Consider the following 26,504-nt stretch of genomic DNA (forward strand, 5'->3'; position numbering starts at 1 on the left):
GGCTGTGCAGCTCAGTGTGTGTGTGCAGGTGGAGGTGCGGGCTGTGCAGCTCTGTGTGTGTGCAGGTGGAGGTGCGGGCTGTGCAGCTCAGTGTGTGTGTGCAGGTGGAGGTGCGGGCTGTGCAGCTCAGTGTGTGTGTGCAGGTGGAGGTGTGCAGCTCAGTGTGTGTGTGCAGGTGGAGGTGTGCAGTTCTGTGTGTGTGCAGGTGGAGGTGCGGGCTGTGCAGCTCTGTGTGGGAGCGCTGTGCAGCTGCCGCCGTCCCCTCGGCTGGGACGAGGGGCTGCGGGAGGGCGGCTCCGCTGCCCCTGCCCTGCTCCCCCTGCCCTGCTGGCCGGGCAGGATCCGGCCGCGCTGCCGGGCGTAGCCGGGTGAATCACAGCTTAGGGATGCTGTGGTAACGCGTTTCGCCTGCTCAGGAAAAACAACACCGGTTCTCACGCAGCAGGTATAAGTCTGAGAATTAACAAAATTCTGCCTCTCGGTCTGTGCACTTGCACGGGGTAAAAAGAGCCGTGGGACCGAAGCCAAGCGGCTCAGCAGACCTACATAGCTATGCAGTTACTTAAGGATTTAAGTGCTAATAGTAGACATGAGGCGTAGGCCAGTGCTGCTGGGTTTGTAACAGCCCAGAGCCTGAAACCCGCTGGGGTTCTCAGCCTGACCATGGCCTTTGCCAGTTCATCTGGGAAATCTTGGGTGATGTTCAAAGGGCGCTGCAAGAGACACCTTTATACATACATTTACATATGCTGCACAAAGGCTTTGATATGTACCCATCTCATTATACCAAGCAGCTCTGTGATTGCAGCATTTAGCAGGGCGGGTATTTTTATATCCTGAATGACCTGATTGGGAGCAGGGAGTTAAATGCAGATCTTCTACATCTCAGGAGAATGATCTGCATCCCATGTGTTCCAGACCAGACTTCTAAAACTTTCTTCTTGGAGCTGATCCACTTTCGAGGATATAAATACCCAGAGAAACTACATGTTAAAATTATGCACTGATGTAAGCATGAATTTAGACATATCTCCTTGCTCTAAAGAATGGCTATATATTTGAGGAATAAAAAGAATGTTGTTTCTGTTGCAAAAAATTATTTCAGGTGTAACTTCTTTCCATTTTCTTTTGGCTCTTAAATGTGCCCCAGACTTCTATCTAGTTCAACATCTGTCTGACTTTGGGGAATTGAAGTTTAAGTTGCCTAACCTGCCCTTCTCCAAGTTGAGTGTCTAAAATAGACTGGCTAGCATGAATTAATATTCCAAGACTTAGATCCATTAACACATTTAATCAAAAATCCTCATGCTGAACTTCATGTCCTTTGTATTGGTTATCCTGCAGTTTTAACCCAGATGAGCAAATCTGATTGAATTGGGGTCCACTGGCTTCATTTTTTTGTAGCTTTGTGTTTTCAGAGAGTTTTCAGTATTCTGACAAGAAGATACATTAAGTACACATGTAAAACATGCAGGAACACCAAGCAATTAAAATTACAGCTTGTCTTGCTGCAGTTTCTGCAGTATCTGGATCAGTACATGCGTTGGTGCAGTGTCTTAGAGGACTCTGCCCTTCTCAATCCTGGTGCTCCAGCTCTGACCCAAGCAGTTGGCCAAAATACAGGATCCTGCAGGTTAGTTAATTAGGTGGAAAAATTAATCATGGTGTCAACAACAGAAAAGGGTGTGTAAATGAGCTGCTGCTCAGCCCACAGGAGAAATCAGACCGTACGGGTGAGGTTATTTGCTCACCATTCTAAGCCACTGAGAAAGTTGGCTTTCAGCCAGTGCTCAGGCTTGAAAGTTCTGCACTTATGTCTGGTTCACTTTCTTGGTGCTTACTTTGGCTGGTTGTTTTCTGTACTGTCTTCAAGTTGGATTTTGGGGTCCTTCTCAATGCATTTCTCTTCCTTTCTCTCAGACACATGTGCCTGTACCAAGTGCCTGTGCACCAAAATGCTGTCTTGAGTACGACAGGTTCCTTTCTTTGACTGTGACTGTGATTTCAGTGATCTGACAGCTGCTTTGCTTGTCTGCTTCCATAAAGCAGCCTAGTGGCTCTTTATCACTGCACTAATAAAGTGTGGCAGTTACACTCAGGCATAATGATGTAACTTTCATGGTTTTCTTAGATTAAAAAACAGTCATGGTATAGTATAAATGCTATAGGATGTGCCTTTTAGGCTGAAACCCTCTTACATTCAGATTCCATGGAGGGAAATGGTTTCTAACATGTGTTTGCACCAAAGTAACTTCTGTACTTCAGAAAATGTCTGAAGTATTGCAATATATGTCCAAGCATTTTATCCAGCAATATCCTGCTAAATTTGCTTGTGTGCTCTCCTTTTGAGGTGTCTAGAATTTTAAGGGTGCCACTTTTATAATAATATTCAAGCTTTAAGAATATCTTTTCCTTTCTAATCTCTCGATTAATGTGGGCCCAGTGATTCAGATTTAGGGATATATGTAATTTCAAGCATGGGAAAACCTATGGAAGGTTTTGCATATGTCTGCAGGATCACATGCCTTTTTACTGTCTAATCTCCAGTCACATCATTCTGTTTTCTCTTTTGTGGTTGTGTTATTCAGCTTTCAAAAGCAGGCTGATTTCTTTTGTCAAAGTTGTTTGACAAGTGCACTGGGAGAATGTAATCTCATACTAAACCATCGAAGTTTTCCCAGCTCTGCTTAATCCCAGTTCCTCTGTGACTGTGTAAAACACATATTTTCTTCATGACTTGTGAATAACCTGTAGTTTTTTTATTCTGTTATGCAGTGAGGGCTAGCAAATATAGACATTTTGTTCCTATGGTTACTCTATTTTAACTGGTCCCAGTTTTTTATTGCTTCACTTTTAGGCATGAAAAAAAAAAAAGGTTCCTAACTTGGTTCGTGTCACAGTTAATTTTGGAGGAAATTCTGAGCGAGATCAATTTTTCAACCAAGAGATTGTGCTGGTTTTCATCGCGTAGAGGTAATTTTCTTCACAGCAGCCAGCATGGAGTTATATTTTGAATTTGTGCTGCAAACAGTGTTGATAACCCAGAGATGCTTTTGTTATTGCTGAGCAGTGTTTGGACATCATCAAGGCCTTTTCTGCTCCTCACACTGACCCCCAGCAAGGAGGCTGGGGGGCACGAGGAGCTGTGAGGGGACTCAGCTGGGACAGCTGACCCAGCTCACCAACAGGACACTCCTCACCAGAAAGTCTCCACTGTGCATCTCCTGCTTTCCTGAGGATTAGTTCCACACTTGGTCTCTGTATACATTTGCATCCTCTTTAATAGGATCTTTAGAATCTTTAATTACACAGTTTCATAGAACTCCTTGCTATGTGAAAGTCATTTAAAAAGAACAAAGCAAAAGCTGAAAGGAAGGTATTTAATGTTCAAGGTGTTGAAATAGCACACAGGAAAAACTGGGTTTATTCTTAATTCAATCAAAGGCTTTTTCTGTGTTGCTGGAAATTTTTTTTGTTTTTTATAAGCCACAAAGAAATTAAAAAATGTTTGCATAAAGAATTTGAATTCCAGCATTTAACTTGACTTCTGAGTGTTTGGTGTTGTAGCCTTAATGCTTTTATAGCATTGCTTTAAAATTAATTTTGTTTGAGTTCTGAGACAGTTTTGCCATGTTATCTCAGTGCTTCAGGGTTTACTGGAGGAAAACAAACCAGCACTAACTGAAACTGCTTAACAGTACATTTCAGAAGAATGATGTAAGTATAAAGATGTGGTAATATATGTCTAGTTTGCTTTAACACATGGAATTACGCATGTAAAATCTGTGTTATCATAATGAAATGTAAAGCTGGGAATGGATATCTGTCTGAGCAAAGCTTCATGTTTTCTTAAAACTGTTTCCCAGGCTGTGTTCTTTTGTGCTTTCTCATTGCTTGCTGGAAGCTAAAGTGATCATAAGATCTGTAGGTCACAAAAAAAGGTGAGTCATTCTAGAAATAGGATCGATGGTCACTTAGAAGAAATATTTTTCTGGTGAAGAAGCTACTTAAGAGGCAAAGAACAAAATCGATCTCGTACAATGTAATTGTACTGAAGAACTGCAGGTGGCAGCAATAATTGCATGGACCATGGGCTGTGTGTACACGTTCTTTTTTCCTAAAAGTTTATGGTTCTTGAAATATGTGTCAGGGACTGTGAAAACTGTCAGTCATTTCTCTCAGAAGGAATTCTAAAGGGACTTACTGTTGAACAAGAATGTATTTGTTATAGCTAAAGGCAACAATTCCACTACTAACAAATGCCAATTATAATTTATATTTTATATACATAATATAACATATATCATATGTTTCTTTAGATATGTAAAGCTCAGCTGCATAGGAAAGCTGAGAGAATGAGCATGGAAAGGCCTGGATTCATGGGACATTAATAAGGTCCCAGAGTAATTGTTCAGGCTTATCATAAATTACTTTATGTGGTGTTTGTTACAAAATTAATAGGTTAACCTTATAACAACTCAAATTTGATATTTTCAATTTTTCTTCATCTTAGTATTCCCTTATGACTGGAACAAAACATATTTTCTTTATAGTTTTAGATCTTATATAATGTTTTATACTTTCCCAGAGTAAACGCATAATTTTGTACTTCTTAGCTGAAGTTATATGTACAAATCAGGCATCATACCTATGCCGACTGAGCTATACAAGAGACTTTGTCTTCCACCAAGTTAAAAGTTCTTCTCTGGTTCTGCTCTTTGTTTTATGAGCATTTTAAGACGACTGTGGTGCCTTTTGTGGAAATGTGTGTGATCTCCATGTAGGATGGGACCAAAAAACCAGGACACAGTTACATGGCTTGGAGAGTGACAGGAGAATGTCCTGCCCATCAGAGCTCCCTTAAATTAGGAACAGTTACATAAAACTGTTAACTTTGGAGGGAGAACAAGAGGTATGATGGCAGCTGTAACTTTTATTATCCATAGTTAAGAGCTTTGTTCTATTCATAGCCAGAAGTTTCAAGAGATCCTAATTCAGAAGGACAAGAAGCTTGGAGAAAAAGCCCTTCCGGACAGCAGAAGGTTTGACTAAAAAGTCCCTAGACAAAAAAAACCCCTAGACTTCCCATGAAGATGTTAAAAACAATAGTGATAGTAAAGTTACATGGTTAAAAAAATAACTTAATAGAGCCCCAGTATCAGTGAGCCTGGAAATAAGCCTGGCACTTTTTTCCCTGTACTTACTCAAGTTGTAGGAGTTGAATTCAGTATAACAGTAAGGGTTGAGGGTTTAGTACCTATAACAGCTGAGCACTGCTGCATATTTTATTATTATTTACTTATTATGTGTGCCTGGTAGATTTTTAGACAAAACTCACCTTCAAGCCACCTTCTAAATGTTGGATATTTTTGGTAATTATGATACAAAGGATGTTCTGTATTCACTAACATTCTTGATGCAATAGTATTGATTTTGCAAATTACTGACAACAGAAAACTTTTCAAAGTTGAGTTAGGTGATTATGACACGAAAGAAAAGTGATAGTAGGAAATAAATTTTCAATTCATTTTAAACAGAGGCACAAAAGGCAAGTTCTAGTCCTGGGTTTTAAGCCGATCAGAAAGATCATGTATTTTGGCATTAGGTAGATTTTCTATAAAGAAGATATCTTTGGGATCAAATTGCTCTGCTGACTTCAGCAAAAGGAAGAAGAAATATTGTTGGAAAGCCTTCATAGTTCAGGAACACTTCCAAAGCATCTACTTCTTTATAAGCACATTTCCTAGAAACAAAGAGAAAAAATCCTTCATAGATAGCTTTACCTTAGAAATCAGGGAAAGAGAGAGCAGTCTGGTATGGAGATTACACTTTCAGATTTAGTTGTGAATGGCATTTTAGTTGTGTAAAGAGCTGAGAAAGTAGGTTTACTAAGCAGTGATAGCTGGAATCAGGGTGAGCTAGGTTAAAAAAATCAATTACACATTTTTATTGAGGATACTGAGTATGCAATAACCTCAATCATTCTACTTTAAAGAGGGCACAGAAATGGAAAGAATTGAAGAATCTTGCCGAACATCTGCTTAAATTTGTGCTAATTTGATAAACCTGAGTCTAGAAAGAATTTGCATGGCAGATTTTTAGTTATTTATTGAGTGTGAATTACAGCTCAGAAGTAGCTCTGGTATCACACAGCCAATATGTGACCAGTATGAAAGGAATTCTGTGAAAAAGACATAAAGAAGCCTTGGCCAAGGCCAAAGAGGTGTCCAGGCAGAACACCCCACAGTCCAGAGAGCTGTGTACAAACTTGCTGTCTTTTTTCCTTCTGAAGCTCAAGGAAAACTTGGAAAAAATTTCATTATTATCACCTCTGTAATTGTGCTGTGCTGCAATATCTGTGAAAAAATATTTGAAGTCAGCTATTCAGAATTCAGTATATGCTGTGTGCTATACTGTGAGTCTGCTACACACCTAGAGGTTTCAAATTTCATCATGAAACATGTTTCAATAAAGGTTTTAGAGGTCATAGAAACTTTTAAAATCTACAAGTTCAGGATCCACATTTTGCAGGACAGGAGATTGTGAGCATTTAAAATAGATGTGAATGAGGTTGATTTTCTTCTAGTATTTCAAACAGGATATGCTCCTTAATTTGACACTATATTTGTAAAAAAAAAAAAAGGCAAGAAATTAATTAAATTTGTCCATATATTCTAGATAGAGCCTTTTTTCATATTCCAGAGAGCACTTCCATTTTATTACCAAGATATTGATGGGATAAAAAACAAGATACTAAAATTATGGAGTGCTTTCAGATAATCACAGATTAAGGCTTAATAGCTGTCTGTGATGAACACTCTGCTTAGGCACAGTTTAATGTTATTTTCTTGCTGTGTCAGACAGATCAAAAGATTTATTTCTTGTGAAAAAACAGGAGAACTGTGAATCCCAGCTTCCTCTCCACAAAAGAATGCTGGAAAAAAAAGAATAGTAACAGGAAGATATTCTGATTAAAGCTGACTGTGAGTAGGTACTTTGAGAAATTTTGTCAAGAGCTGTGTAAGTGCTTGATTAATCATTACAAATTTATCTGTGGGCTACAGGAACCAGGCATAGTGAATTAGAGGGAAAAATCGGGTTTCATCTCTTTCAAGGAGATGCTTGCTGCCATACTGAGGCAAATCTTGTGATGTAACTTGGCTCTTTATGCTGAAATCCTGCTTTGCAGTCAGCTGAGCCCAGGGTATTCTTAGCCAGTTAATATGCAGGTCAGTATAATGCAGCTGCTCTGCTCTGGGAAAGTAGGACACACCACAGCTACTCCAAGTCACCAGGTTATTTCCTAACCAGAGGGGTGCTGGTTAACACTTGCCATGAAATACCTCTGCCTATTCCCCCCACATCACTGACAAAACAAAATAAGGAAGAAAACCCCTCCAGAATGGGTCTTTCAGCACTGTGGGAGTTGCAATGACTCTTGTGATTGACAAATTTAAAACTGTTTCAGATGCTGACAGCCCAGGATTTCTTCATTTCTGCTTTATTTGGATTAGATCTATCTGAAAGAGTGGAAGTACTTTTATTTTGTCAAATTCAAGTTACTTTTAAAATGTCTAGTGTTTAAAATAAAATCAGCAAGTTCACTCTAACTAGTCAAGTTCTTTATTATAAAGCAAAACTATTTTTAAAATTATGACAGAATGCATTTTGTGTTTCTTGTTTTGGCTGTCTTCACAGTAGATCTACAAAGCTAAGTTGCAGGAAGAGGCATCAAAGGATTGGGACAGTAAAAGAAGGGATTTTTCAGCTTTTCTTCTTTAGGGCATAGCTGCTCTTTCTGATGACTTACCTAAAATTGTGTTTCCTCAGACCATTTGTTCAAAGTGAAACCTCTCTCTTGGTTGTGGTTCTACAGAACTGTTCAAGTTTCTACAGAACTGTTCATCTAACAAAAATACAGTTCTGAATTTATACTAAGAATAACCATGATGGCTTGGCCTCCTTCTTTGTAGCTCAAGACAGAAAATTATAGGAGGGCATTCTTTTTCTAGAAACCTCTGCAAGTCACATTCCTAATACATTATTTAATTTGCATGTTATTTCCATCTTGATGAACTTCCCTGCCTGTCCTTGGCTTTGTATGAATAAACAATTACAGGTCATATGAGATGTCTTTCCAACTCTGCTTTGCAGTTTTGTAGAATTAATTCATTAAATAATCCTGATGCACCTGGCATTCAAAGTACTTTCAGAAAGTACCTTTCTAAATTGCCTTCTGCTCATCTGTTCTCACTTTTGGAACTAGAGCTGTAATAAGTCTGGCTTAAAATCCAGAATTGCTAGTTAGTCACTGCCAACCAGACCTCTTTCAGAAGCATATCTAAATACATCAGGAGATTTTTTTGGGCCTAAAAGCACAGCTTTAGTAAATATCAATATAGAGTGCATAATCAGAGTTTATTGCTTCACCTGAATAATTATGATCTTCAGCTAGAAGTGCATATTTTCATTGCTAAGTAGTCCAGATTTTAACAAAAGCATGAACTGTGTCTCACTAAATTCACTAAGATAAATGGTATCTTTCTAAGATTTCCTCTGGGTTGGTGGATGAGAAGCTCAGCATCTAGGCTGATATATGGTATAACTCTGTCCTACATTGGCAGTACTCTTTCAGAGCTCATTAGGAAAGCAAACCAAGAAATTATCACACAATAAAGAGTCCCTCCTGCAAATGTTAATTCTGGCAGTACAGAGCCATCTCAGTTAATGTTGTAGTAGCAGCATCTGGGAATGATGCAAGGACATTAGGCATGCAGCTAGTGTTTCAAAGCATGTACAATTAGCATCTCAAACAAGGCACTTACAAAGACTGTAATTGGATAGCTGATGAATTGAGAATGCTTCTTCACAATTTCTTTGATTTGCCTTTTTCCTAAGTATTCTCTTTGGTCTTCCTTCAGATATAGGATAATCTTTGTTTTACAGTCATGTGGTTCCCATGGAGGAAATACATGTGTTTTAGTGACAGCACAAATGGACAAATAGCAACCTTTCTCTGAAATTAAGAGTAATAAATTCTTAATCATCACTGATTACCTGATAATGCTGAGCTGGTGTTCTATACCTGTTCTGTGCTCCAACAAATGGAACAACTAAAGCAATTATACCATTTCAATGTGTATTTCCCCCAGCTTTCAAAGCCCTCTTGAAGCACAGCCATACAACATATGAACTGCAAGAGGAAGTCTATAGAGCAGAAATTCATTAAGTTTGACCTTTCTCTTTAAATGTTACACACACTAAAAATGAAACACAGCAGTGCTGTGTTGTGTGATGCACATTCATTCTCTGCTGCACAAAGTTCAGTCAATGCTTATTACCCAGCCAGGCAAATTTGCTGCTGAAGGTAGAGATCCTCTGCCATCAGACTGTGCACCTGTGCTCCCACTCTGTTCTGCACTAAGTTCACTTCACTCTCACCAGCCACGAGACAGGGAGCAATGAATTCTGCTGATGAACATTTACCATTATCAATGACAGCAAGAACCTGGAATGGAGGTGACTCTCCTGCTGCCTGTCTTTGCTTTGTGACCACGGTCACACTGGCAGCCAGGGAGGCAGAGAAGAAGCTGACCCCAAACTGACACCAGCACAAGCCACGTTTCTATAGGAGCTGCTCTGCTGGACCTCACAGTTTTCATGGGATCGGCTCCTGTGCCTGCATCCAGGATGGTCAGAGTGCAGTGGTGCTTGTCAGGCCCATCATTCCCAGAATGCAGCTAGTTAGGGCCAGTCACAGCCTCAGGTCTCATCCTGTCCAGCGATCACAACAGAAGGCTTGAGCATTCTCAGGGTTACAGTTAAGAATCCAGGCTGTGTTTTACTGGCTGAGTCACATTAATAGCCAGATTACTTGCAACCAGTGATTTGCTAACTGCCTCCCTCAGAAAGTTTTTCTTGCTGGAATGGAAAGTGTTGGTGAGCAGTTATTTCTGCCTGGAAGGCAAGAGTCCTCTTCATCCTCAGTTTGCACAGACTCAGTGTTAATAAGGATACACAGAGTTGAAACTTCACTGCTTGTACACCCACACATACACTTGACAGTGGCACATATGTTCTTAAACTGAAAAAATATAAATAATTTGTCTTGAGAGCATAGGGCAGAGAAATTTAATTATTCAGATGTATCATTAATAATCCAATATACATTTTAGATTTTTCGCTGATTACTTACTTAAGATAACATAGAATGAATAATTGTTTAATCAAGAGGAAATCCATAGGCTTTTTAATATTGTCATGTTAGATTGTATTATAAAGTAAGAAAAGTCATCACAGGATTTGATTTATTTTCACTAATTAATTTCGCTTGTACATTCTAGGACATCCCAGAGATAAAATTTTGCAGTTTTGACAGAATAACAAACACAAGATTTTCACTCTCCTTTAACTGAAACACTGCCTCAACAGAAATATTCTGAGGTAACTCTTTAATTTTAACAATAAGCTTAAAAATTCTCTAGGGAATGGGACATACTGGCTGAGTTGATATAATGATGAGACTAACACAGATTTGTTTATAGTCCCTTCAAGTCAGAATAACACTGAAAAGAAACACATTTAGTTGAAGGGATATGTTACAATGTCCCTTCTCTTGATCATTTAACAGAAACCAAATCTGAAACCACCTAAAGGTGTAGATTTGCTCCTTAAGATAGGCTATTATTTCCTGTTTCTATTTAAGTTCTTCTTAAACAACCCCCTTTATTCACCTCTGATGAAAAAAGGCCACAAGGCCCTTGTGTCTGGCTACTAGCTGTTTTTATTTTGCCCCAATTCTCTCCTGTCACAGCTGTGGGAAGGAAAGTAGACAGAAGAAACAGAATCAATTATAATTTAAACTGACTAGAAATACTATGATGAGATTATGTTTGAATTTTCCAGAGGGAAGTGATGGAAAGAAACAGCCTGTAGCCACATTTCAGCTTACATTAGAAGAGTAACTAATCTTCATCAGCTAAGTCTGGCAGTAAAAGAATCATTGTCATCACTCATCTTTCTACAGAATTAGTGTAGGTAACCTTCAAGCCACCAAAAAATAAAATTAAAAAAAAAAAGCATTAAAAATCATCCCATCTCTTGGTTTAGACGTGCAGCAGAAGGAGAGAAACTGAACAAGACTCCTTGGGCATGGAGCAAGTCCAGGCAGCCATGGAGAGTGTCTTGTTCTGACCTACCAAATATCAAAGGCTGCTTTACTAGAGGCAAGCAGCCTCCTCATTGCTTGTTTAGAAACTGACATCATGATCCTGCACTTCAAAAGAATTTCATAAAAATTTATTTTTACAGAAGGTAAGTAAAATGCTTCTTACTCAAAACAGTGTCGATTCATATTGATATTGCACAAAAATAAATTATAATGTTAAGGGTAAACTTTCAGGATGATGGAATGTTTGAGGTTGGGAGGAACCTCATCTTTCTCTGCTCAAGCAGGGCCACCTGGAGCAGGTTGCCCATTACTGTGTCCACTAGCAGCTGCTCTGAAATGAACTAATTGCTGGGTGACATCCCTTTGCATTCACAGAAAGTGGACCACAGCCCTCCCAGAAAAACTGAAAGGTAAAGTCTCTGTAGGAGCAGTGGGCTCAGCCCTGGCACACGTGGCCTTGGCTGGAGCAGCACCAAGGATCAGAAGTGGCAGATTTCCTGGGAATGGGGGTGACTCAGGTGCACTGATGGGCTGTGCGTGTTTCTGAATGCAAACAAACAGAGTAACACCCTGACTGGGGAGAGGAATCCGTGAAAGCAGAAGAGAAGCTCATGAGCCCTGGTAGTGCCATGCTAATGAGGATTCCTGCTGGTGTTTGTGCAGTGGGCAAGGGGAGCAATGCAGGGGTCTCTGTGCAAGCCCTGCCACCCACCTAAGAGCTGGGACAGGAGTGCAGCATCAGGGCTGTCCAGTTTGCAATGCTGTTAGAACTCACCAGATGGGGCTAATACAGCAAATATAAATATTCTCTATAGGAGTCATATTGAACAAATATATAGAGATAGAGAGAGCAATATATATTTGTGTATATAGCACAGGAGTTTTAACCTTATAAAAGTTGTTTGGTTTCTTTTTTTTTAAGTTAACCCCTTCAATGAGTCCACTATTTTTAATAGATACTTTGTTAAATTAATTTTCCATGAATCATATGTTTAACTATTCAACCATTCTCTCCCACCCCACAAACCAATAGCTGTCTCAGGAAATCTTTTGGTTGGATCAGGCTTGCTTATTTTTAACTTTTAAAAAACTCTAAACAACTATAAAACCACATATATAAAAGTTGAAGGTTTATGTTAAGATCAATTCCTAATTATTATACTTTTATCTATTTTTAAATAAGTGAAAGTTGTAAAAATCAGTTTGTTTATAAATGTGCAGAGCTTTCCTTTCTCCTTTGCAACACAGATGCAGAGACTGATCCTGTCACATAGATCCACTCCCCAGATTTATCTTCCTGTAGAGATTCAACATATTTAGACATCACTGTAGAGTTTTAGTTAACTGATTAAAAAAAAAAAAAAGGAAATATCTGTATGCCAGTGCATATATCAAATGTCCTCATCTGTGTCACATCACTGAATCAAGAAGTTAGTATTTGAAAATTGAAAGAAATTGCCTGTGAAAGATGTCAGACTGGTGCTCTCTGTATTTTACCATGCCTACAAGAAGCAATTCCATCATTTTACTACTGAAAACAAGGAAAATACAGGAAGATTTAATACACATCTACCCTACATTTGATTTTAGCTTGTTATACCTACTCATGAAAAGAAAAATGACAGTGAACAAACAGACTTCAGATGGGATTTAACTCAACCAACAAAGCAGCTATTAGAAAATGACATAAATCTTGTTATACCTAGCACCTGGCCTTAGAAAGATGGAGGCTGAAGACAAGGAATGTCACAGGAATGTGCATACTTGATTACATGATTACTGAGAAGTGCTTGTTATATAAGAACAATATTGTATGAGCTGCATAATGATGATGGTTTCAGATAAACTAGAAAAGCAGGGACCCAAGAGCCTACTCTACATAGGTAATCTTCTAAATCACACCTTTCTTTAGTAATACCATCCCTTGCTTTATGTATGCAGTGAGAGAAAGTGAGGAGAGAGATTAAATGTGAACAAGTCTCATTAGGCATGGAGAAAGTCAGACTTCCATTTAGACAGACACTTAGGCTGCTGAAAGCCTTAGTGGTGATAATTTTTTATGATTAATTAAATTTTGTGTATGATGAAATTATAAGGTACCTATGGTAATGATGTAAGAGTACATATGTAATAATAATAAATAAATACCCTTTCTCCTCAGTTTTGTCATCTTGTAGATGACAAAACCCCAATCATAAAAAAGCTATCCCCACTTTCTTGGAAAATACTGTACTGGTAAATTTTATCTAAAAGGTTGTACATAATCTTCCTATGTATGAGTAAGTTCTGGACACCAGATGGGTGGAAAAGCCATGTGAATTTAACTTATGCCCTTCTAGACTTGCAAATGAAAATCAGTGACCGACCATATGACCATAATGAAGCCAGCACATAATGATGACCAGAATGGAGCCAGCACATAATTCAGGGAAATAAACTCTCCTTTCTTTAAATGTGCAATGATTCAACCAGCACTGAATGAACAGCCAGTGCTGTGCAGTATGCAGAGCTCCCATGCTTCAGTGAGCTTATTGAAAAACTCATAAAAATTCCCATTAGATGATCATTTATCTAAAGCTTCAATGCTTCATCTAAAACAATTTTGAGACAGTGATTCCAGCCATGGAAATGAAATTATGCTTGTGACACTGATAGATAATCTCCTCCTATGACTGGACAGAAAGCAGATAGCCATGCTTTTTCTGAAGCTCTCTGCAACCTCTGAGATGTGAGAATGGTGATAAAGGAATGAAGAATGTGCTCACAAGTTTTCAGTTCCTCTTTGTGTAATTCACCAAAGCAACAGAGAAAGATCTCACCATCAGCTAGATAGGTGACCTGGGGGAGACTGAAGAACCTGACATAAACTTAAGATATACATGCACATATCTTTCTTATGAGCAAAATGTTCACAGGCTCCTGAATCTGGTCACCTTTAAACTAAGACACTTTTATTTTTATTTTTTTTTATGCTGGTAATGCTTCCCTTTCCTTGACTGTTAAAGTCAGTCCTTTCCAAGGACACCTTTCTCAGCTTTCCTTATTTCTTGTTCTGCTTAGGGACTCCTAAATCACACACTCGCAGCCACTTTTCTTGCATGGATGACTGTTAACTCACTGTTGCAGGTTGCTTGCCTGACCTGCAAGACTCATCAATAACCAACCATGCATTATTGTAACTCAATAACCACAAGCTTCCCAATAAAAACCAGCTGAGTGAAACAGCCAGTTCTGATGAAAGAGAAAATAATTTTGAAGCACGTATTTGCTGAATCTATTGTTTCTTGAATTACAAACATTCAAGTGTCTATTGCAGACTGCACTTTAGGAGTGTCCTTGGCTGTCTCAATGGCACTGCATTCTCACACTGCAACACTGTCTAGAAATTCCAGTTTTGTGAGAAACTGAGCTGCTGCTGCTCACCAACAATCAGACCTTATTTATTCACAGGTTGTCGTTCCTCAGCTGATTACAGCAGTACTGTTTATATGGACAATATGTCTTCCCTATTTAGGGAGTTTTGAGAAGTACATAATGCTGCAGCACAGCTTGGAAACACAAGTTATTTGTAGGTATATCAAACCAATCTCTCTAGCTTTCCGTAGAATTTAAATTAAATTCAATATCTCAGTCTTATCTTCAGAGAACATAATTTCCAGCACAACTACAGTCCCAAGATAATAACTGTTGTTGACAAGAACAGTAATCCTGGCTGTGGAGGCAAGGTACTCTTTTCAGGAGACAACTCACAGAGACCTGATTGCAAACAGCAGAATGAAGTTTTCCAAAGACAACAACAGAGTTCACCCATCATCCTATCCCAGCTACAAAGCACACTCATTTTACCTTGCTTCCTTCAATCCAAATGCCTGGTTTTAAGAGTACCCATTTGTTTCTCAGTAATTAACCCGCACACTATGAAAACAAAATGTTTCACATGCTCTTGCTCCTCTGTGGAAGGATACAAGTATAAACAACATGAAATGTGTTCTAGGAGAGCAGAAATTTCCTTGTAACACCCTTTCACTTTGCAATACATAATGCATTACCTCACATATTTAATGTTAAATGTATGCAGTGGTTAAGAAGAGATTCCTAATGCAAATAAGCAGCTATGAAACTATGCCAGAAACAATAACTTCTCATGATGAAAGCAAGTTAAATGTACTTTAAAGACCATGTACGTACTTGAAAATACATTTCCTTTTTCTTCTCCCCATATTAAATGGAACTTTCTTGCCATCCTCCCACCAGCACAAACTTTTGCCTAGTTCAGATGTGTTCCTTACATGTCTCTGTACCTGTTAGTAGCTCACACACATTCAAAAGTTGTTAAAATTTGACACATTGCAGAGCTTTTGACTCTCTTGACTCTTAATCCAGTCACATTAAATGCCTAAATTGTTTTGGGCATCAGAAGTCCCAGAAAGACTTGACAGACCTGCTATAGCTGACAGACAGTGCAGAGATGGTCTCCTGATTTCTGCAGTATAAACTGCAGGCAGTGCTTGCTGGAATAGACAGTTTGCCTGATGCAGTATGGGAGTAGTCACCCTTCTCTTTTTTTTTTTTGTCTCAGGAAAGCTGCTAAAAGCTAATACCAGTTGCTGCACTTTTAGGGATGTAACAGACAGCATTCAAACTCAAACACAGGAAGGTTTTGTTCATAACTGTTCTTGCAGGTTCTTCATGTCCAGTAAAAGCACTATTAATATTACATTCTGAAAAGTTTCAGGACCAATTTATGCCCTGGAAAAAACAATCTCAAAGGACAACACTATTTTATTACTGTTAGTGAATTTTGCTCATGTCTGTTTTCCAATTTGCCAAAATAATTTGCAAAAGGTAAAGGCACAATACAGCAGTGATTGTGACTGACTGCAGTTTATTGGTTGTGTGGTGCATACAAAACAACTCATTTGGGGTGTCCTCATGAGATCATTTCAGAATTATCATCCTTGGTTCGCTTGAAACAGAAGAATTTTCAAGTGGTACAGGGAATTTTTTCCATAAGACTTATCTCTGTAATCTCTTTTTCTCCTAGTATTTGATGAGCATTGTTGATGGGGTTGTACAATAGTGTTCTTGTGACTTGCAGCTGTGTTTTTCAAATGAATATTTGTCTTGGATTCTCCGTGGAATCTCTCAGCAGCTTTTATTGATGTTTCTTGTAAATGTTAAACACTACATCAATTCTTTGACTTTCTGCACCATCATGTACTGCTGATAACCAGGTACTTGTTAACTTTGTTTATTCTTTGGATCACACTCATTCCATCAGTGACAGATGGCCTGCTGTGGCTTCAGTGTGATTTGCATTCCACACAGGCCCTCTACCAAGGTTGCCTGCTTTCTTCTTCAGAGTGATCTATCCTGTCTTGTCAGTGGGTAATGAATAAGACATACTGAGTGTGCCTGCTTGGAGCAACACTTTTTTTTTTTTAATTTTGTTGTTGTTGTTACATCCTTATCTGTTTTGAATATTACTCTTTAGAGATCCTTGCTGTTCCTGCTCTTCTTTGGTGATTCTTTGGTGAAAGAAAATACTCTTTCTCTCTGCAAGTCCATTAATGAAATTTCTTTATGAAACAATCACTCTTAACATGATTTAAAAAATGCAGGGCTGCTTACCTGCTTTATGTGCTTTTAGGAGGTCATCAATACCATCTGGCAGGACTGACTGATAAGCTGACAAGATCCATTGGTCATTATTGATTGGCTTTATCTTAAGAATTTCAAGCAAGTCTTCAATACTTGGCCTTTTAGAAGTCTAATCATCTGTACTTGTTCAGTATTCACTCAGATACATACTCTGTTCTGGAGATCCTTGGCTGTTTTGGGTCTCTCAGCTATTTTTGACTAATATTTTGATGGTCAGCAGCAAGACAGTATTCAGCTACAAACAAAATCTCTTTGAACTAAATTGACTTGAAACTAAATCCCTTTAACCCCCTGCAGTCTGGAAGGCTGAGGGGACTCCTTCAGCTGAGCTGATGTAATGGAAAGCAGGAAGGTCCTGCTGCCCATTCCCTTAAGGAGTCAGTGTTTTTTGTTTAACCATTTTCGTTTCACATGTGCAAGGTGTTGAATTGTCCATCCATTTACCTTTCAGAAATGGCTCCTCATGAGGTCAGGAGAGCACTGTGGCTGCTACAGGAAGGAGTAGCAGCAGACAGTCATAGTCCAGAAAGAAGAGAGCAGGACAATGCCTTTGGTAGCAGTCACATTAGAGCCACACAGCTACAGCAGGAAACTGTGTTTTGAAAGTGTGTTTTTTTATTGTTAACTGAAGATGTTCTAATTCTGTGCTGCTTATCTTCCCCTAGTCCCACATTCCCAACTCCTTCCTTATTTTGGCTCCAGCAGTTCTATGGTGAGTTGAATCAACCTGGCTGCTGATCAACACTTTGCTTTCCTGAGAACTTGTAATTTCTGTGTGTGTGTTAATTTTCAGGTGGATCTGACTCACCCTTTGGTTGCATGATTACTAGAACTGATGCAAGGCAAGAAATGGAAATTCCTGTAGAGGAGAGGCCAAAATATTTTTTTCCAGCTGGAAATCAGTCTTAGATCAGTTTGAGTCAGTCATGAAGCTGTAATCAGACAAACTCTTAAAGCTGAAACTGCTGTCAGAAGAAACAGTCCTGCCTCCCTGCCCAGTGAATGCAATCCTTCCCAGCCCTGTGCCACCTCCATCTGATATTGATCTGGTTTCCCATGCAACACAGCTGGCTGCATGGCTGCAGGATGATCAGAACGATGGGGTGAGTGATTTGATAACCAGTTTTTCAGGTTCACACCTCAGGCCAACTCCCAGGCCTGGCTCTGCCTGCAGCAGGTTGGAGGCTGGTGCAGGGCTGGAGGCACCATCTCCATCAGGGCACCTGAGCTTGGCATGAAGTCAAAGCACAGCTGCACACCTGGATTTGCTGTCCCTACAATGACAGACTGCCACAGCAGGAATCTCACCAGGCTCCAGGCACTGGCAATTCCCCTGTGGGCAAACAAGCCAGAGGAGATGGCCAGGGCTGTGGTGCCTCCTTGTGAGGTGAGTGGGGGCTCTCACCTGGGAGCCATTGCCCCAAAACCAGCGCTGCACATGGACACCTCCTGACTGAGGCACTTCCAGCAGCGGGGATCACCCCACCCCACGCTGTGCTGGCACTGATGCCCACATCCCAGGGCGGCAGGGCCCTGTGGGTGCACAAGGCCCCTGCTCACGACCCCTCCTCCCCCTCTCTCCCATCTCCAGAGTAGCTGCCGCTGGAGCCACCATGCTGGGTGACCCTGCTGAGGCCACACCTGCAGCGCTGGGTCCGGTTCTGGGCTCTGCAGCACAAGGGAGATGTGGAGCTCCTGGGCCGGCTCCAGTGGAGAGCTACAAAAATGATTAAAGGACTGGAGCATCTCTCCTTCGAGAAAAGGCGGAGGAGCTGGGCCTGTCCCGCCTTGAGAAAAGCTGACTGGGAGGAGACCCCACCAATGTGTATAAATATCTAAAGGAGGGGTGTCAGAGGATGGAGCCAGACCCTCCTCGCTGTGCCACGGGCAGAAACTGATGTACAGAACTTGCACACGAACATGAGGAGGAACTTCTTTACTGTGCAGTGACCGTGCACTGGGACAGGCTGCCCAGAGAGGGAGTGGAGTCCCGCTCAGTGCAGACACCCAGGAGCGCTCAGGCGGCAGTGCTGCTCTCCGGGACGGCTCTGCGGGGCCGCGATGCCGAGCGCGGCGTCCCCGCGGTGTCCCCGGCCGGGCCCCTCAGGAACGCCGCGCCTCCCGCCCCGGGCCCCGCCCCGGCCTCGAGCCGCGCCCCCTTCCCCGCCCCCCGGGCGCGCGGGCCCGGCGCGCGCGCAGTCGCGCGGTAAACAGGCCCCGCCGGCCCCGCCTCCTCGTGTCGCCCCCGCGCGCAGGGGCCGCGCGCGCGCCGGCGGCTGCGCAGTGTCGGCACATCCGGGCACTGGGGCAGGATGAGCGCTCCTTTCCAAGATGGCGGCGGAGGGAGGTGGGAAGGAGATGAACGAGATTAAGACCCAGTTCACCACCCGGGAGGGGCTGTACAAGCTGCTGAGCCACTCGGAGTACAGCCGGCCTAACCGCGTGCCCTTCAACTCGCAGGGCTCCAACCCCGTCCGCGTCTCCTTCGTCAACGTCAACGACCAGAGCGGCAACGGGGACCGGCTCTGCTTCAATGTGGGCCGGGAGCTCTACTTCTACATCTACAAGGGGGTCCGCAAGGTACCGGGGCTCCCCCGCCGGGATGGGGCGGGGACTCTGGGGGCTCCGCGCCGCCCGCCCGCCGGGGTGCGGGAGCCCCGGGGCCGCGCCGGGGGCGGGGGAGCGAGGCCGGGCCGCCCCTCCCTCGCCGTGCCCCCTCCCCCGGCCGCGGGGCCGGCGGCTCCTCGGCTCCCGCCGAGCTCCCGGTTAACCGGGGAGCGCCTGGCGAGGGGGACAGCGGGCCTGGGGCGAGGGCGGTGTGAGGGCATCGGCGCCGGGCCGGTGCTCGGGGCTGCTCCAAGTACGGTGTCACCGGCGGGAGCTCTGTCTGTGTGTGTGGGCCCTGTGCAGGGATCGCTTGGGCCCTCCTGGTGCGGAATGAGGGCTGGGTGGCTTTCCCTCCCTCGGCCTCCTTCACCTGCTGCTTCAGGTCAGAATTTGCTGGACACGCTAATGCCTGTTGTGATTATGGTGGTGTCAAATCCCTGCTTCCAGGATCTTCCTGGCTTTGGTTGCATGGCTGAAGCATTCCGTGCAGCTTTAGGCCTTTGTTATGCCTTAGAAGTGTGGGTTGGTTTTAGAATTGTTTCTAAATGGGAGCGGTGCAGTGAGATGAGTCTTAAATATCAGATAATTGACAGAGAGAAAGTTGCTTTTGCAGGGAAGAAAGATTGATGTACTTGAGAGACAGACTCCTTGCTTGTCATTATTGGATGCAGGACAGTGCATGCTTTTGATTTCTCAGGTCACCATATTTCTGAACAACCCCTTGATTTTATGGGATTCAGAGAACAATTGGGAATTTGCCGTGCTAGGTGAACACATGTCAGTCCTCATAGGTGTAAACACAGATATAATGAATGTCAGCTTTCTGTTTTGTTTCACATAGTGGGCGTTTGTTATTTTACATGCTCGCGTCTCAGCATGCCATCATGTGAGTACCTTGAAATCTTCCTGCTTTTAGCCCACCGTTCAGCATGGGGTGGGGGCACAGGGAGCTCGAGACTCACAGGAGGCTGTGCAGGAAGCTCGTGGATGAGCAGGGGATTATGCCTGGAGCTGCTGTGTCCTGGGTAGTGCCCCCAGCACTCCTACTTTCTGTAAAATGTCGGCACAGCAGGAGTTTAAAGTCTACGTGCTTGTTTGTTGACTGTGACCTAACAGATCTGATATGTCTTCTATAATTATATGTGAAAGTGTGTCTGTGTGTATTTAGTTTCAATCTTTAATGAATTTTAATAATTTAGCTATGTTTCAAATAGTGCTTGGACAATGGCTTTTTTAGGCATACAAGGAGTATTTAGTATCAGACCGTATTCCCTGCTCACAACCACTTGCTGTCTTTACAAGGTATCCTGAGGAGCAGTATCTCTGAAAATCTATATCCTAAATCGTTGCTGTGTTTGGTTCTTGCTATGTTTGTTTTTTCCATGCAGAGTTCTCTCCCTCAGCTCACAGAGCAGGCCTTTATGTAGTTTAGTAATGGCACATGTGATTCTTGCAAGTTCTCTTAGTCATCTCTTGCCACACTTCTGAGAAATAAAAATCTAAAGGCTGGAACTTCGTTGACATTAAGGAGTGGAATAATTATATCAAATTACAAAAGACTTCTTGAGCTGGTGTTTGGATATTGTTTTAGATGCTGAAAGCTACTGGTATGATGTACAGTAGCTGAGAAATTTGAGTTTGTGAACTCAGGAGGCATTTATACCTGTGACAGTGTGAATGTGAAACACTTTTTTCTCTAAAGAGAGTAAAACATACACATTGTTAGGACAGAATTAATCTCCATGACCTTTTACAGTATTAACTATGTAAGATAATACTGCATATTCTATATGTATAATACTTTAGTTAAATGAACCTAAAGAAAGAGCTGCAATAGATTGACTCAGTCTAAGGAAAACTTTAAATTAAATGGGAAGATGGTCTGGCTTAAATCTGCAGTACTTGCTGTTTTATAATTTACTTTGGAACTTCAGTTGGAAGTAACTGTTTTGTCTGTGTACAAAAGTGAAACAGGAACAGGCTGCCAGCCTGTCAACTGATCATGTGAACTTTTCAGAATCAAAAGTTCTGTCTTGTAGCTGTCATAAAGGGGAGAGAGCTGTTGTTCCCTAAATGGACAGGATGGAATTCTGCCTTAAACCGGGCAGACTGTCACATTCTGTGTCCCTTCCTGTTCTTCGGAGCAGGATGGGGAGAGGGATTTGATCTAAGACCAACCTATTTGTGCTCCTTGGCATAATACAGGTGCTGATAACTTCAGTTTTAGCTGTTAGTTCATAATTATTTATATATCCCTTAAAAATTTTCCCTGATTACTTGAAGATTATGATTTTCATTCTGGCTAAGTCATATTGGAGTATTGAGTTGAATTTAATGAAGATGTGCTGTGTAAATATATCAGGGCACTGTGATTTTGTCTTTTTATTTTTTCTTTTTTTTCACTTTTTTTTAAAACTTCTTTTCTTGATGGGAAAATGCTATATTTTTCCTAAAATGAGTGAAAGAACCACCAGGACTGTATTTTAAGTGACCATGTCTGTTAGGTACTGAGATAATTCTTGCATCAGTAATCCTTTGCAGATCAGTACACATTAAGGAAGAGCAACACTTAAGCCATGAATGCCACTTAAGAATAAATAACCTAATATTGAGGCAAAGATACCACTTGGAAGATATTTCTTGACATCAATAATGCTAATCTTTCTTCCTTTAGTTTCCTTTAAATCCTAAATGCTTTGTGTCTGCTATATCTGGTTTGTAAGTCACCTTTTTACATGAACTGCTGATGTGTGTGTTGTCTTAGGAGATTTAACTTACATAAAGAAAAATGTTTCCAGGTAACCTTGATCCTTCCAAGGCACCTGGTGGAGAAGTTAGATCTGGCATCCAGGACAGTGGTGTGGAGATTGGAGCACAAATGGACAATCCTCAGGGTTTGGTAGAGAGACAAAAGTTTTGGACAGCATTTGAAGCTGTCTCTAGAGACTTTTCAAAGCAAAAAGGTTTTTTCCAGCTTCATTCTATACCTCTTTAAGAAGGAAGCTGAGTTTTTACTATTTTATTAAAAATTTAAAAACATTATTAAAAAAATCCCTGATTTTTTAAAAATAATGAAGCGTTGCAGCTGTCTTTGTGTTTATAAAGCAATGCAGACTTCCAGAAAACTCCTGTGTTCTGATTTGGATCCACTAAAAAAAAAAAAAAACACGGAGCTGTAGTTTAGTAACAAGTTAAACTGTGACAGAAGGAGATGTGGTTGGTTTACTTAGATAAGTAATTGTTCTTAACTGCACCGAGTGTCACTGGACTTTCCCTTTCAGTCCTCCTTTACTTTGGCTTTCAGGTGAGATGTGTGCAGTGATCTCTCATTAACCAGAAGGGGTAAATCCCCATGAGCTCCCCTGAGCTGTGGGAGCTGTAAGTGACAGTGGCAGTGTGGGGTCCTGCTGGCAGCGTGCTCCATCCCCTTGTCTCTGGCAGTGCTCAGCCTCTGGTTCAGCCAGTTCAGCTTGCTAAACCAGCAGCAAAAAGTACTTGCAGTTGTTCTGGGCAGATTTCCTCTTGATTTGGGGACTTGAACGGTGTCATCTTGGGGTTGGTGAGTACAGTGACAGCAAGGAAAGGCTGGAGGGGCTCAGCCCCCTTCAGTGGCTGGACTGTTTGCTGGGATCCACTGCCTTGGAGGTCTCTCCTGAGTAAAGCCTCTGCTTCTGCCTTAAGTCACTTCTGGAATGATCTGTTCCTGAGGGATTGTTGACTTCATTAAGAGACTTAGAGGTGTTAACAGAAGCTTTTCCTGTTATTTTAGGCATTTCCCTCTTCATGGAGTGAGACTGTAATGTAACAATTCAAAAATTATTCAAATTATGATGCTCTGATGCTCTTGGTAGGTTGCTTTTTCCTACAGCCCCTAACCAGGAGTGAGGGCTGTTACTTGATTTTTGTTTATAAGACAGTCTTGAAGCACTTAAATATGTTTTGTGGCTAGGTTTGCAAAATGATTTATTAGTTGATTCATTAGGCTGGAAAAAGAGAGTGCTATATCATCTTCCTTGCCTTAGGAGTGACTGACAAGGCAAAGCTTTCCAGCCTGCTGCTGACATTAACTATCAAGTCCTTTTCCCTTCCTAAGAGAAAGCTTCTGCATTTTCCTTGTAGAAGTTGTGTGTGGTGATGTGTTACTCTCTATATGTTGTAAAAGTTTCTGGGCAGGTTCATCTGCAGCTGTCATTGCAGTGCAGGCACACATTAGCAATAGTGTTGCACGGTGCACAGGCTTAATTTTTACGTAATATATTGAGAGGTTATGAAATTTGAATGCTTATTACAGGAAAACCTTTTGCATTGTAGTTAAATTCTGGCTATATACTCTTTGCTAGTGTGTGGCAGACTTTCTTAACATTGGTTGTTTCATTTTTTGAAATCACCTCTTTGCAAGAAGAGGTTTTGTCTTTAGTTTGACTTTTTTCTTGCAGCTGCCTAAAGCAGCAGTCTGTTAATAACTTTGGAATATTACAGTGTATTGCAGCAGTGTTGGATTAGAAGCATACACAGGTGATGAGCACAGGTTGCTGGAGCCATGCAGGGCAGAATTTGTTGACTGTCTTTTTAAGCTTTACTTGAGCAAGTGTCTTGGAAATTATATTTGTACTAGGATGAAAATCATCTCATATCTCAGCTTCTTTTATTGACAGTTGGCATACTGGTAGTGCCTGCTTATCAGTAAAAAGACTGATGTATAGGATTCCTTCCTTTGCAGTTCTCAAAATTACTTTTTTTTGTGTCTGGCTTGATTTGTTGTGCAGTTGAGGAGTGTTATCCTTGCTGGTGACTTTCATTCTACAGACTGTTCACCTGGGTACTTGTTGCAGTGACAGAATGGTAATGGGTGACATTTGTCACTGTGCTTAATATATTGCTCTGAGAAGAGCAGTGTCAGGCAGTTCTAGGTTGGAAGCTGGGATGTGCAGAGAAAACCATCACATTTTCTCAAGATGTGGTGGGAATGTGAATTTATATTACTGTATGCTTATACTGATCACTAAGCTGTGTCAGGCCTCTGAAAACCATGCAGATTATAAAAGCATCTATGAGCTATAAAAGTGCTGAGGTTTGTAAGGATATTGCAAGATACACTGGGTGTGTAGCAGAGGGAAGTATATCCACATCTTAGTGACTGGTTCTTGCACTTGCAGTAATGAGAATTCCACAGTTTCCTTCAATAACGATTTTTGGTGTTCTCTTCCTTCTTCCTCCAGTATCTGACTGAACTTCTCCTTCAGGGAAAAAAGAGAAAGGAAACCAGGCTGAATGCAGTTATTTAGTGTGGACATTGAGGACAGTTGACTATTGCCTTTGCTTTTGCAGATTTAAAAACTTGTTAATTTGTCCACTCAGTTTTGCTAAGGTAAATAAATCCTGCTCTTTAAACCATTCTTCTCAGAGTTCCAAATGTTTAATTGTTCTCCTGTATTGGCTTCTGTTGTCTTTTATTAGTGGTACTTAAACTAGACCTAGACCCAGTGCTTGCACTGTGACTTCAGTACAGAGCAAGGGAGAATTGTTGCTGGCTGTGTCTGTCTTCTTGCTAACATATTGAATAGTGTTGACATTTTTGAATCCTCCTTATAGTGATGACTCACTTGGATTGTTTCTTATCATATTGCTGCTTTTCTCCATTTTTATCCATGCCTTGGTTTTTGTGGATGTTTATAAATGCCATGTAGCATTTTCATTGGATTTTGTTCTATTAAGATTATTAGAGTGGTTTTATTTCCAGTTCTGTGCTGCATAATGCAACAAATCCTTCCAGTCTTGATGTTACTCACAAATTTGATTTGTACTCTCATCTATTAATAAAAATCTCTCATAGAACTTAAAATCCATCTGTTGGATTTGCTGCTGATGTTTCACATTTCTCAGGTGTGTTGGATGTGACTCTGTTCTGCCCCTCTTAAAAGGATGTTGTAGATTTCTTTTTTCAAGAAATCCCTTTATTTCCTGCTGAGTTTCTTTCTTGTCTTTGTGTTGGATAATAGCTGTTATATTGGGACTGGGCAGTCTCGTGGAGGTATTGTGGCTAGATCAGCAATTCTTTACCCCTTGATCTGTGGTTGTGAAGGTATTTGAGAGCTCTTGGAAATTTATTTCAGGTGTTTAATGGGTGGATCTATTTACCCCTTTGAGTTCTGTGATGTAGATAGGTACTGTTCCTAATTCTAGCTGTGCTAGGGACTGACAGACATGTTACAAAGCACTCCTGTAATCTTTCCTGAAGGGTACAATTTTTAGTAATGCCTTTTTTTCCAACAACACTGCTGAAGGAAATGGTGAAGAGTTAATGCAGATTACAGATGTGTAGGTAGCTTTCATTGTTTAATTTTGTTATGAGGCTTCTACAGAGCAACTAGGACTGGCTAGAGTGAGATAAAAAGCCTAAAAATCTGCTTTAAAATGACAGTTACACTGTTAAATGTTTCTTGCTCTGGAGGAAGATGAAATATCTATGGTTGACAGAGCTTGCAAGATGATTTTTATGTAGGAAGTGATATTAGTCTGTAGTGCTTTTTCTTGTCCTAGTCTGTGCTTCGAGCCCATATCAGTGTTTGGCTTGAGTGGGCTCTTGCCCTGTGCTGGCTGAAGGATTGCTCTCTGAGGGAAGGGTTCATTTGGCTGTGACTGCTGACAGTGAGTGCTGGGCTGGGCTGCCCACAGCCCCACCTTGGCATGCAGTATTTTATAGGCACTGAGTTTCTCTGTGTGTCTTTGGTTGAGGTTTTTTTGCCACAGCAGTTACAATTTTGGAGGTTTTTGTTTTGTATTGAAGTGCATTTGTGGTAATACTGCACTTAGTTGAATTCAGTTGGGGAAATTAATTTAGCATAAAGCCAATGATTGTGGCACTTATTCTTTGCAAATTGACAAAATTTTAGTCATAATGCTTCACAGATGCAAAGAGGGGTCATTTGTAACAAATGCTTCTGTGCCTGTGGAAAGTTTTATGGGGCAGCTTTGTCAGAATATTTATAAAAGTGTTGTGCTATGTGCTTAAATTACAAGGAGTTTGCATTATACATCTGTGAGTCTGCAAAACACTTAAATAGTT

General features: G+C 41.1%; 1 protein-coding gene across 7 annotated transcripts in view; it reads left to right on the plus strand.

Moving 5' to 3' along the window:
• The first annotated feature begins 19,143 nt into the window (after positions 1-19,143).
• WDR20 (WD repeat domain 20) overlaps positions 19,144-26,504 on the plus strand; it is a 45,784-nt gene continuing 38,423 nt past the window's right edge. For all 7 annotated transcript variants that reach the window (XM_059473634.1, XM_059473636.1, XM_059473637.1 and 4 more), the window contains exon 1: positions 19,144-19,411. In XM_059473634.1, coding sequence (XP_059329617.1) covers positions 19,163-19,411 — 249 coding nt within the window. In that variant the 5' untranslated portion in view covers positions 19,144-19,162. The remainder of the gene's footprint in view (positions 19,412-26,504) is intronic.

This window comes from Ammospiza nelsoni, chromosome 6 (genome assembly GCF_027579445.1).
Source record: "Ammospiza nelsoni isolate bAmmNel1 chromosome 6, bAmmNel1.pri, whole genome shotgun sequence".
Taxonomy (NCBI): Eukaryota; Metazoa; Chordata; class Aves; order Passeriformes; family Passerellidae; genus Ammospiza; species Ammospiza nelsoni.